We start from the raw sequence: 12,751 nt of genomic DNA on the forward strand, positions 1-12,751 counted from the left end.
TCCCAGAATTCCTCAGCCAGCATGGGGGAACTATGGCCCCTTCATGACTGGTGGACTTCAACTCCCAGAATTCCTGAGCCAGCATGGCTCAGCTTGGAAACCTCTCCCTTTCCCCTCAGCATGGCTGGCTCAGGAATTCTGGGATTGAAGTCCCCATGTCATAAAGGGGCCTTAGTTCCCCCATATTGGCTCAGGAATTCTGGGAGTTGAAGTCCACGAGTCATGAAGGGGCCATAGTTCCGCCATGCTGGCTCAGGAGTTCTGGGAGTTGAAGTCCACGAGTCATAAAAGAGCCAAGGTTGCCTACCCCTGCACTAACTGAACGACGGCGGCAAGAAGAGTCATAAAATGGGGCAAAAATCACTTCAGAGAGGTCTCACTTTAACAACGGAAATTTGAGGCTCAATTGTGGCCGTAAATCAAGAACTACCTATAATCAAAATAGGGGGCAGAATCGGGTGCTGGGTGGGGTGGGGGAGACCCTCATCCTTCGCCACTTCCCTTGTTAGCATTCCCATCTCACCAGCTTGGATGCCCCCCCCCCAAAAAAAATATAATGAGTCGAAGGAAAGTGGAGCTACCAATTAAAAAAAAAGCACCTATTTTGTCTCATTTCTTTTAAAAAAAATATGTATATCAACAGACATACATGAAACCGGGCCTACGACCTACAATTCGTCCCGCATTTTGTCTCCCTTGGGCTTCACCAGCCTGCCGATAAACAGGACCGAGTTGGTCTTATTGTCCTTGATCAGGAAAATGAAGGGATGATCGACGTAGAAGAGCTTGGGGTTCCGGATTTCTTCGCGGCCGTACAGGTCCGAGTCGAAGGGGTTCCCCTCCGTGTCCAGCTCCAGGGCGGCCGCGTGGAAGACGTTGGCGAGATACAGATCCTTCTTGCCCGAGATCCTGGATAGGTCGGCTTTGTTTTTATCCACGGCTTCGGTTAAGCCGAGATCGGCTAAGTGTTTCTAAACAGGAAGAGAGAAAGAGCGAGGTTTGAATCGTTTTCCCTGCTCAACCATTGGCTGAACTTCTGTGATGTCACAGAGATGTCGACCGCATTGACAACAGATGAAAATGTAGCCATCTTTTCTCCTTTCGCTTTTAGAGTTAGATGATGCTGGGAAGAGGGGGGGATGTGAAGAGAGTCTAGCTTAGTGATGGCGAACCTTTTAGAGACCGAGTGCCCAAACCGCAATCCAAAACCCACTTATTTATCGCAAAGTGCCAGGGCCGCCTCAGCATTGTGGTGCCCTCATGGGGGGGCAGGGAGGCGCCTCTGAGTGCCGCCTCTGACACGCAAAAACCGGGGGGCGCAAAAATGGGCCACCGTGCTGCAAGGCGCAAAAACGGCCGTGCGGTGGGGTGCAGATACAAGGCGCTGCACCATGCAAGAACAGGGCAGGGCTAGTGAGTATCACGCAGGCACTAGCCCCGCCCCATTTGCAGCGCGTGTGTGCTCGCGGCTCCGTGCACGCATGTAAAATGCTTCCCCCTCCCTTTTCTTCCAGTCCACCAATCAACAATGGTTGGTGACCTCTGGTCTACCACCTCTACTCGAGCTTGCTTCGCCTCCTTTGTGCTGGGCGGGGCTCCTGCTCTGGGCCGCGGTGGCGGCCTGATGGACCTGCTGCTGGCGGCGGTGGCGCGCGTGCCAACAGAGAGGGCTCTGAGTGCCACCTCTGGCACGCGTGCCATAGGTTCGCCACCACTGGTCTAGCTAGACATAACAACACTAAACCTAGAGTGAGAATCAAGGTTATTGTAACCAGAGCTGATAAGGATTTGACATGGCTGGAGAACTGGAGAGGAAGCCTGCATTTCAAGCTAATTAGGGAATGTGATTTATGACTGTTAATTGGAGGAGGGAATTGTGCTTTGATACTATGTGCTCAGGGGAGGGGAATTCAGGTTTTGGCTTCCATTATATAAGCGCCGATATTATGCTACTCGAATAAAAGATTCTTTAAGGTAAACAATGCCTCGAAGTTTTTTTGAAGAGTTTCACCTGTCGGAACCACAACAAGACAAGTTCAGATTAATTCTACAGGCAAACCTCGATTTAACGACCACAACGGACCCCAAAATCTCCAGTTAAGTAAGTTTTGACCCGTTTTTACGACCTTCCTTGCCACCGTTGTAAAGTGAATCACTCCCCTGAAAGTCACACGGTTGCTGAGTGAACCTAGCTTCCGCGCCAACTTTGTGCTCATTGGAAGGTCACAAAAGGAGAATCAGGTGACCCCGGGGACACGGCAACTGTCATATATACGATTTGGTCACCAAGGCCGCAGCTCTGACTGTTTTGCAGCCTCCGTCAGTCGCATTTACTGTGTTTTACAACAGTTTTGCTGAAAACAGGCAGCTATTTCCAGTTTTTGGTTAAACTGGTTGACCCGTAGTTGATTCAACCACTGTCATATTCACTTAATGACTGTTGTAAAACGAGGTCATAAAATTGGATGGGTGGTGGGACTGATGCATTTTAAAACCGTAGCGGGCAAGCTCCATTATGGTCCTATGTCAAGGACTACCTATACCAGGGGTAGGCAACCTTGGCTCTTTTATGACTTGTGGACTTCAACTCCCAGAATTCCTGAGCCAGCATGGGGGAACTTTGGCCCCTTCATGACTCGTGGACTTCAACTCCCAGAATTCCTCAGCCAGTATGGCTCAGTTTGGAAACCTCTCCCTTTCCCCTCAGCATGGCTGGTTCAGGAATTCTGGGAGTTGAAGTCCACGAGTCACAAAAGAGCCAAGGTTGCCTACCCCTGACCTATACTATTAACCCGCCTCAAAGTTACAACCCTTGCACATCCCTGCCGTCACGTGATTGCTTGGCAGCCAACTCGCATTTACGACAATTGCAACATCCTACAATCACGATAGGCGGCCTTCCCAGCCAGCTTCCCACAAGCCAAGTCAATGCGGGAAGCCGGGTTCACTTTACGACCATGGTTAAAAATGGTTGTAAAAACAGGTCAGGTTGATGATTCATTTAAGAAAGCCATCACTTAGCGATGGAAATTCCGGTTCCGTCTGCGGTCATAAATTAAGGACTACCTGTATTTTTTGCCTTCAGAAGTTGTGAACGCTCCAACACTGGAGGTTTTTAAGAGAGTGGACAGCCATTTGTCTGAAATGGTATAGGGTCTCCTGCTTGAGCAGGGGGTTATGCTAGAGGACCTCCAAGATCCCTTCTGTTATTCTGCTGTCCTTCCTTCCTTCCTTCCTTCCCCATCACTGGAAGTTTTTAAGAAGAGACTGGACAGCCATTTGTCTGGAATGGTATATGCTTGAGCAGGGGGTTAGACTAGAAGACCTCCAGGGTCCCTTCCAACCACTATCTCCCCTGGACAGCGGAGGCTACTCACCTGAATGTCGTGGCTGACCTCTAGGCTGACCTTGGGCAAAGAGATGGCCACTGACCGCTCCTTCAACTTGCCCAACCAAATCTGCAGCTGTTCCCGGGTAAGCAGCTTCTCCAGTCGTTCCAAGGACTCAACGTGGTTCGGCATGATGATGATCAGGCTGGAGAGCTTGTGAGCCAACGGCATCTCCACGATCTGCAATTTCTCCGCCTCGTCCGCGTAGTACTTGTACAATCCTGCGCAAATGCATAAAATTAGAATCGGTGGGCTGATCAGACTCTGGAAATAGAGTGCAGAGAAGAGCAACAAAGATGATCAGGGGACTGGAGGCTAAAACACGTGAAGAACGGTTGCAGGAATTGGGTCTGTGTAGTCTAATGAAGAGAAGGACGAGCGGGGACAGGATAGCAGTGTTCCAATATTTCAGGGGCTGCCACAAAGACGGCCATCTGTTTGGAATAGCGTAGGGTCTCCTGCTTGAGCAGGGGGATGGACTAGAAGACCTCCAGGGTCCCTTCCAATTGTTATTCTGCTCCTTTGGGTATGTCTTGTTTAATGAAGAAAAAGGATTAGGAGTGGCATGATAGCAGCCTTCCAGTATCTCAGGGGTTGCCCCAAAGAAGAGGGAGTCAAGCTATTCTCCGAAGCGCCTGAAGGCAGGACAAGAAGCGACGGATGGAAACTCATCAAGGAGAGAAGCAACCTGGAACTAAGGAGGAATTTCCTGACAGAACAATTAACCAGTGGAACTGCTTGCTACTGGAAGCTGTGGGTACTCCATCACTGGAGGTTTTTAAGACGAGACTGGACAGCCGTTTGTCCAGAATAGCATAGGCTCTCCTGCTTGAGAGTTGGAGTAAAAGACCAACTTCAAACAGTCACTAAAAGAACTGTTGTAAGTCAAGGACTACCTGTAGCCCTGTAGAGTCAGAAGTTTAATGTTCTTCCCTTCAGCCCAACATGTATTCATGATTAAAAATTTACAGCTAGCCTGGTGTTACTTTGCCGAAAAATGCAAAGATTTTGTTCACCTTGTTTATTGCCTCAAACACTTACAGAAAAATCCGAGCTGAGATCCTGGGACAACAGAAATGAGGAAAAATCATGCTTTTTTTTTTTAAAATCCTTAAATCCAGGCTTCCTTACCTGTACGGTGCATCATGGAAATGCCGACTGTGTAGGAACGCGACACCATGAAGCCACGATTGTCCACCATCTTGTGATGGAACTTCTCGTCCCAGTGCGCTAAACAAATCAAAAGGGATGCATTAATGCAACACGGCAACAATGGAAAATGTTTGCAAAACCGAGGTTTAGATTAGGGTTTTCCAACCAGAACTTCAAATCCCAGAATTCCCTGACACTAATTCATTCTTTTTGATGTGTAATCCCCATTGTGGCCTGCTTGCTCTCTTATAATCCCTTTCTTTGTAGTCTCTCCTCTCTAGGAGGCAGGAGGAACGTAATAGGCATTGCTGGCTGGGGAATTCTGGGAGTTGAAATCCACCCGTCCTAAAGTAGCCCACTTTAAGACAGGTGAACTTCAAATCCCAGAATTCCCTGACACTAATTCATCCTTTTTGATGTGTAATCCCCATTGTGGCCTGCTTACTCTCTTATAATCCCTTTCTCTGTAGTCTCTTCCTCTCTAGGAGGCAGGAGGAAAGTAATAGGCATTGCTGGCTGGGGAATTCTGGGAGTTGAAATCCACCCAGGTTTGGAAAACTCTCTCCTAGATGCATTCCTAAGGAACAAATGAACTTTTTGAGTGGCCACCAAGTCGGGTCAACCATCGGAGGGGTCAAAACAAGAGAAGACGGCAGCCACCATCTCCATCTCGACTTCCTGATCCGTCCGCCGACACCCCACCAACCAAGTCTCCACCCTTTTTCCCCCCTCTGGCTCAAAGCTCTCCCTCCACCCGGACTCACGTTTGAAGAACATGGCGTTGACGATCAAGGCCCCATCGGTCTTCACCACATCTTTGGCGACCTCGGGCAGCTTGCCGTCCGTGGTCTGGGCAGCCCACTCGTTGATGGACTTGAGGGCGCTACGCTTGTCTCGGAAGTTGATCTTGGAATGCTCGCAGTTGTAGTGCTTCTTGCTGTTCTGCACAAAGTCCTCCGCGAAGCTGATGGAGCTGGGCCCGTAGAGGCGGCTGCCCAGTTTCCAGGTGACGTTCCTGGCCGTGGCGTTGCTGACGTCGGTCAGCAGCTCCGAGAGTCCAGTGTGGATGTACTCGTCGTTGAGCTTGCTGGCGCTAAGCAGGGCCTTGGCCTGCGACGCCGTGGCGTCCTTCCCGCCGAGAGACACCAACCCCAGAGAAGACGCCACCACCACGGGAGACACCAAGATGTTCTCCAGGTTCTTGTCCTTGGCCATCACGTTGTAGAGGTTGAAGGCCAAGATGGTGCTGCGGTCAGCCAAGGTGGTGGCCTTCTCGCTCAACTTTTTCTCTTTCGAGGTCGGTTTTTTCTCCGCCGCCGCCTTCTTGTCAGAGGGGACAGCCGTCACGAGAGCGCAGAGCGCGAGGAGATGGATCAACCAGGTGGCATCCATGCTAGCGGCGAGCAGTCAAAACCTACGAGAAATCAAAATGGCCGTTACTGCAGGAACTACATTTCCCACAATGCCTGAGGTCATAATGGGAAAATTAACACAGTACCCAGACATTTATAGATTTACAGGTGGTCCTGGACTTGCCACAGTTGTCTTAGTGACCGTTCCAAGTTACAACAGCATGGGAAAAAAGTGACTTTGGACCATTTTTCACACTTACGACCGTCGCAGCATCCCCCAAGGTCACGTGATCAAAATTCAGATACTTGGCAACCGACTCACATTTATGGCCGTTGCAGGGTTGCAACATCCCCTTTTGCGACCTTCTGGCATGCAAACTCAATAGGGAAGCTGGATTCACTTAACAACCGGGCTACTAGCTTATAAACTGCAGTGATTCACTTAACGACGGTAGTAAAAAGGGGCAAAATTCGCTGAACAAATGTCTCACTTAACAACAGAAAGTTTGGGCTCAGCCGTGGTCGTGAGGACCACAGTATTGTGTTAAAAAATACACATCGCTTAGGGATCACTGAAAGTTACAACACAAGCAAAGTCAACGGAGAAGCCGTATTATTTAACAACTTTATTTTTAACTTAACAGCTGCGGTGATTCGCTGAACAAGTGTGGCTGGAAAGGTCATAAAACGAGGCAAAACTTGCTCAATCACTGTCTGGCTTTTAGCAGTGGAGATTTTGGCTCAATTATGGTGGTTAATTGGAGGACTACTCGCATGCCGATTGTCCCGTATAATCTTAACTATCCCTACAAAAGTGATGCCCCCCCATCCTTATATTCCCCCCCCCCAATACTATCTGAGCAGCAGCCAAGGAATCAAGAGCTGGCACGGGGAGAAACCGAAGATTAAGTTGAGTGCCGCATTGCTGAGTCAAAGAATAACACAATCCTGGGTTGCATAAACATAGGCACAGAATCAAGGTCACGCGAGCTATTAGTACCGCTTTATAAAGCCCTAGTGAGGCCACTCCTGGAATACTACAGCCAGTTTTGGTCACTGTATCACAAAAAAGAAAGGCTGAGAGTTTGGAAAAAATTCAGAGAGCTAAGATGATCCAAGGTCCAGTTACGTGGTGATCGGCTTTACCAACTGTATGATTTATGACTGTAATGGGCAGGCTCCATTATCACCGTAAATCAAGGTGAAGCTGAGCAAGCAGGAAAGCATAGCATGCCATTACCTGCTCCAGGAAAGCTGTTGAAATTCTTTCACTGGGTGTGATGGGTGCTAAGCTACACAACCTTACAGGAATTAACAGAATAACAGAGTTGGAATCATCATCATGTTGGAAGGGACCTTGGAGGTCTTCTAGCCCAACCTCCTGTTCAAGCAGGAGACCCTCCTATACGTTTCAGACAAATAGTTGGCTAATCTCTTCTTAAGAAGAGGCCGGACAGTCACTTGTCTGAGATGGTATAGGTTCTCCTGCTTGAGCAGGGGGCTGGACTAGAAGACCTCCAAGGTCCCTTCCAGCTCTATTCTATTTCTATTCTGTATTTCTATTCTATATTTCTCTTCTCTTCTATATTTCTATTCTATTTCTATTCTATTTTTTATTCTTTTCTATTCTATTCTATATTTCTATTCTGTATTTCTATTCTATTCTATATTTCTATTCTATTCTACTCTATTCTGCATTCTATTCCTATTCTATATTTCTATTCTATTTTTTATTCTTTTCTATTCTATTTTGTATTCTTTTCTATTCTATTCTATATTTTTATTCTGTATTTCTATTCTATATTTCTATTCTATTCTACTCTATTCTGCATTCTATTCCTATTCCTATTCTATATTTCTATTCTATTCTATTCTATTTTTCTATTCTATATTCCTATTCTATTCTATATTTCTATTCTATTCTACTCTATTCTGCATTCTATTCCTATTCTATTCTATATTTCTATTCTATTCTATATTTCTATTCTATTCTACTCTATTCTGCATTCTATTCTATTCTGCATTCTATTCTATTCGCTCACACAACCTCATGTTTGCACAAATGCATCCACGTGCAAAAAAAGTTCCTCATCGCAGAGTCTGCTCCTCCAACCGGCCAATTTAGCCACACAAGCAGCCTCTCTGATCACCGATTGGTAGATACCCAATCATTGATCATTGTGGTAGATCCTGGCTCAAGCAAGGGGTTGGACTAGAAGACCTCCAAGGTCCCTTCCAACTCGGTTATATTCTGCAATTCAAGGTTTGCCTTTTTCCAACAAGGGCTTTTTCACTTTTAACTTCAAAGTCAATCGGTATGTTTGTTTGGGGCAAGTTTTCAAGGCTTCTGTTATTTTGCGGGCCATTTGCGGCGATGAAAATCTGGATTAACATTTGAATGGTTTTATCTTCCACCCTCAGACAATTTCAATCCCCAGGATGGGATGAGCGTGCCGCTAATAAAACCCCACCAGGTGAGAAAATATTTGGAAATATTTCTGCACCACATTTCCCGGCCCTCCAAAAAAGGATACGGTGGTGTTTTTAAAACGCAGGGAGTCCTCAACTTTTACCAAAACTCATTCAGTGACCGTTTGAAGTTTTACAACTGCTCCATCAATGCTGAAGCACCGCTTTGCAGCCACACGCACACAGTCGCACACACACACACACACACAAAGAAACTTCAGGCTGAAAATCGCTGCAGATGTTTCCAGAAGCTCAATCCCTTCCCGCCCCCCTTATACTTCCACCACCACCCCCGCCACGCCGTGCCGTGCCACGTAGGCAGGCAGGCCGGCCCAGCCTGGGAAAGCTTTGAGACAAAGCCCATGATTATTGGGCCAGCTGCCTGACAGGAAGAGGATGTTGAAGAGAAAATCAAGGCCAAACCCGACCGGCTTAAAACTCCCAAATTTAATTTTATTCCCCCTTTTGTGTATTTCTGCACACGCCGCCGTCCATTGCAAATTGTTGCGTCTTATTGCAGCAAAATGCAACCAGCTAGAGCGTTATCTCCGAAAGAATTTCCAGTAAATAGTCTTTGTTTCTAATTCGGCAGAGGCTTAAGGCTTTTTCCGTGTTCCTCTTTCCAACTTTGAGGGCTAGAAACCTGCTTTAAGATCAACATAATATCCACGCGCTTCTGATTTGCAGAGTTTATCCTTTCTTCCCTTCTTTTTCTTTTTTCCTTCCTTCACATTGTCTCTCCTATTCTCCCTCCCTCCCTCCCTCCCTCCCCTTCCTTCCTTCCTTCCTTCCTTCATTCATTCATTCATTCCTATATTTTATTGGCCACCCATCTTACCATAGGATAACTGGGCGGCTTACAGTTACATCTAAGTTAAAGCAAAAAAGTTAGAACAATTAACCAGTGGAACCACCTGCCTCCAGAAGCGGTGAATGCTCCAACACTGGAAGTTTTTAAGAAGAGAATGAACAGCCCTTTGTCTGAAATGGTATAGGGTTTCCTGCCTGGGCAGGGGGTTGGACTAGATGACCTCCAAGGTCCCTTCCAACTTTATTATTATTATTATTAAACATTCAAACCAAAGACACTTGGGGAGGGAGGGGGTGGGCATGTTTAATTAATTCAATCGACCACCTCGTCTTTAGCCAGATGTTGGATGGCAAAGAAGATTCTGGCTTAGCAAAGCGGGTTACATGCAGGCAGTATTAAGAGTGACTTTTTTAAAAAATTGGTTAACCGGTTTAAATTTTCCTTATGTCTAATCTGACCTCTAATCTTCCTTTCTACCCCTTTTTCTGTCCAAGGCAAAAAAAAAAAGGGACATCCGATTGGATATTTTAAACAGCCTGCAGGGTTTTAAAACTCACCCGTTCCATTTTTTAAAGACATCCTGGTAAAATTGTATTATATTTTCCCACCCAGCGACTGAGAATCTATCGGCAAAAATGGGAATAAGTCCAACATCCGCTTGATAGGCTTGGCAAGAGACCCCCAAACCAAACAATCACTAACCACAAACTGTTGTCTGTTTCTTTTCTAATTTTATTTCCTGGCTAAAATTCCATCTTCCACCGATCCTGAGCGATAGGCATCCTAACCGTTATTTTGCATCTAGGTCAGGACCTGACAAGCGTCACTTTCTGGATGCTTGATTGTCAGGACAGTCTTCTCAGCCCTTTTGCAGAGGGCAAAATTAAAAATAAAATTGAAGGACAGTTCCAGGAGCTAAATTTAAGTTTAGCCAAGCCACGTCAGCCACGGGTCAAAACGTTTCTAAATCTAAGCAAGCAATGCTGGGTTTATATACTCAGAAATATACTTTATTTAGGGGCAGGCCCTGCACAGCTTTGCTTCTTCTGCCAAATATGTTCCACTTGGAATAAGCCACGATCACAAGCCTGAATTGAGAATCAGGGTTTCCAAACCCAGCGCCTAGCCATGATGGAAACAAGCAGGCTTCTTTAAAGGGAAAAACTAATCAGGGTTTATTACAGAGACCAGCCCTCCTCCAGCTGCATTAAAGACTTAACAAATGTCATTTTTTTTTTAGAATTAGAATAACAATAGTTGGAAGGGACCTTATAGGTCATCTAGTCCAACCCACACACACACACACACAAGCAGGAGACCCTACACCTACACCATTTCTGACAGATGGCAGTCCATTTGTGCCTGGTGGTTGATGCAAGAAGTGGAAACAGAAAAAAAAACTTTTCTGCTCCTTGCTCTAAGTCTAATATGTCGTGTGAATGCAGTCCACTTGTCTAGTTTTTTTCTTTCTTTCTTCCCTACTGCATCCTCCGGGCCCCTTCCCTAATAGAAACGGTACATCGCCTCCCCACCCGCAGCATTTGCTTGAGCCAAAAGACACACACACCCCCCCAAAAAACCTGGGACCTGAATGCAAAGGTTCAGCGGATCTCGATCGTCTGAATGGACTTTCTCTTGCGTGCACGGAGAAAGGGGGAGGGCATTTTCGCCCAGGCAATTGCACCACCCCCACCACCCCCCGGCAGAAGCAGGACCCGCCCAGCAAATCCCAGGTTAACCCACCCGCCGGATCTCCAGCTGGTCCCGGGAATCCTCCGGGTCAGATTCCTGCGCCCTCTCCCAGTTTGCAAGCCAAGCGCTTTGGGGGTGCCTCCCGGGCTGATCTGGGGGGTCTCCCCCCCTCCCCTGGTGAACTCCTAGCCTTTCCTCCGGCTGGAAAGCAAGGCAGGGGCTCTCGGGTCCACGCGTCGTGTGAACGCAGCCCGCAAACGGAAAGCGGGTCAAGAGCCCGCTCTCTACTCGCGTCCCTGATCGTTGCGCAAAAGGGACCCTGAGCCGCGGTTCCCCACGGGCCGGGGACCTGGGAAGGGAGGGGGGAAAGAGTCCTCCCCCACCCCACAAAGCCCATGCAAGAAGCAGAGTCCGCTGTCCCCTTGCACGGCTTAGAAGGGGATGATGGGGCAGAGCATGCAAGGGTGAGGAGGGGACGATGGGACCGGCCACGCAGGGATTGGGATTGGGACGGTGGGAGAGACCATGCACGGGTCGGGAGAGAACGATGGGACATACGATGCGCGGGTTGGGAGGGGATGATGGGACTTCCCACGCACGGGTCGGGAAGGGATGCCGGGAGATAAGCCTGCACGGGCTGGGAGGGGATGATGGGACATGCCACGCGCGGGCTGGGAGAGCATGATGGGGCATCTCCTGCACGGGCTGGGAGGGGATGATGGGGCATGCCGTGCACGGGCTGGGGGCGGATGATGGGGCTTGCCACGCACGGGCTGGGAGGGGATGATGGGGCATGTCATGCACGGACTGGGAGGGGATGATGGGGCATGTCGTGCACCGGCTGGGGGGGGGATGATGGGGCATGCTCTGCACGGGCTGGGAGGGGATGATGGGACTTCCCACGTACGGCTCGGGAAGGGATGCCTTAGATAAGCATGCACGGGCTGGGAGGGGACGATGGGGCATGCCCTGCACGGGCTGGGAGGGGATGATGGGCCATGCCCTGCACAGGTCGGGAGGGGATGATGGGACATACGACGCGCGGGTTGGGAGGGGATGATGGGACTTCCCACGCACGGCTCGGGAAGGGATGCCGGGAGATAAGCCTGCACGGGCTGGGGGGGGGGGATGATGGGGCAGGATGCCACGCACGGGCTGGGAGGGGATGATGGGGCATGCCAGGCACAGATCGGGAGAGGATGATGGGACATGCCCGCCCCAGGGGGGCAGAAACGCGATGGGGACCCGAGCATGGGCCATGTAGTCGGGGGGGTGGGGGAGGCTCAAGGAAGGCGGACCCCAGCGCTGGACCTTGCAATCCGGCTCCACTCCGCTTTAGCAGCTCGAGTCCTCTTTTTTTGCAAGCGGGACGGGCCCAAAAGCTTGCAAAACCTCCGCCGCTCCCGGGCCCAGCGGCTTGCAAAGGCCGGCCGTGGCCCGGGGACCCGCTCCCTCCCTCCCTCCTTCCTTCCCTCCTCACCTCGGGGGCTTGCAGCTTGCAAAGGCCGTGGGAACCCTCCGCGCTCCGGACTGGCTTTCTCGGGCCGAGGTGCCGCCGGACCAGGGGGCTATATAAAGGGGGCCGGAGAAACTTCTGGAAAGGGGCGGCTGGAGGGGGAGGGAAACTTCTCCAAATTCCTCTTGCAAGAGGAGGCGCTCCCCTCCCCCCCCCGTCCCCGCCGCTGCAGGGTCCTAACGCCGCCCGGGTTGCAGCAGCTGCGCCGCCGCTCCGCTTTGCGACCGTCTCCCTTTGCAGGCGCAGATTTGCGCGGCTTTTGCAAAGCCCAGGTGAGCTGGCGCGGATTTGCCAGGGCGAGGAGCTTCCAAAAGCCCCTCCCGGCCGATGGGAAGCGGGGGTCAGGCAGCCTCCCCCGTGGGGAAGCGGC

The 12,751-nt window shown here is 49.6% G+C and overlaps 1 protein-coding gene across 1 annotated transcript; it reads right to left on the minus strand.

The window, feature by feature from the left end:
• Positions 1 to 630: 630 nt before the first annotated feature.
• Positions 631 to 12,398, minus strand: SERPINH1 (serpin family H member 1). The gene is made up of 5 exons (XM_015818573.1): positions 12,346 to 12,398; positions 5,306 to 5,955; positions 4,521 to 4,619; positions 3,378 to 3,610; positions 631 to 971 (listed from the first exon to the last, which is right to left on the minus strand). Exons 2-5 carry the CDS (start codon positions 5,931 to 5,933, stop codon positions 669 to 671), a joined length of 1,263 nt encoding a protein of 420 aa, XP_015674059.1. The 5' UTR covers positions 5,934 to 5,955; positions 12,346 to 12,398; the 3' UTR covers positions 631 to 668.
• Between the last annotated feature and the right edge of the window lie 353 nt (positions 12,399 to 12,751).

The sequence above is a fragment of the Protobothrops mucrosquamatus genome, unplaced genomic scaffold (genome assembly GCF_001527695.2).
Source record: "Protobothrops mucrosquamatus isolate PMUCROS unplaced genomic scaffold, P.Mucros_1.0 scaffold765, whole genome shotgun sequence".
Classification (NCBI taxonomy): Eukaryota; Metazoa; Chordata; class Lepidosauria; order Squamata; family Viperidae; genus Protobothrops; species Protobothrops mucrosquamatus.

Bases quoted from the DNA above. Each gene is read 5' to 3' on its own strand.
- SERPINH1 (XM_015818573.1), bottom strand. From the start codon at position 5,933: ATGGATGCCACCTGGTTGATCCATCTCCTCGCGCTCTGCGCTCTCGTG. The intron at 4,620-5,305 runs GTGAGTCCGGGT...TGATTTGTTTAG, and splicing joins CAACGCCATGTTCTTCAAAC to CGCACTGGGACGAGAAGTTC. The intron at 972-3,377 runs GTGAGTAGCCTC...CTTCCTGTTTAG, and splicing joins AGGTCAGCCACGACATTCAG to AAACACTTAGCCGATCTCGG.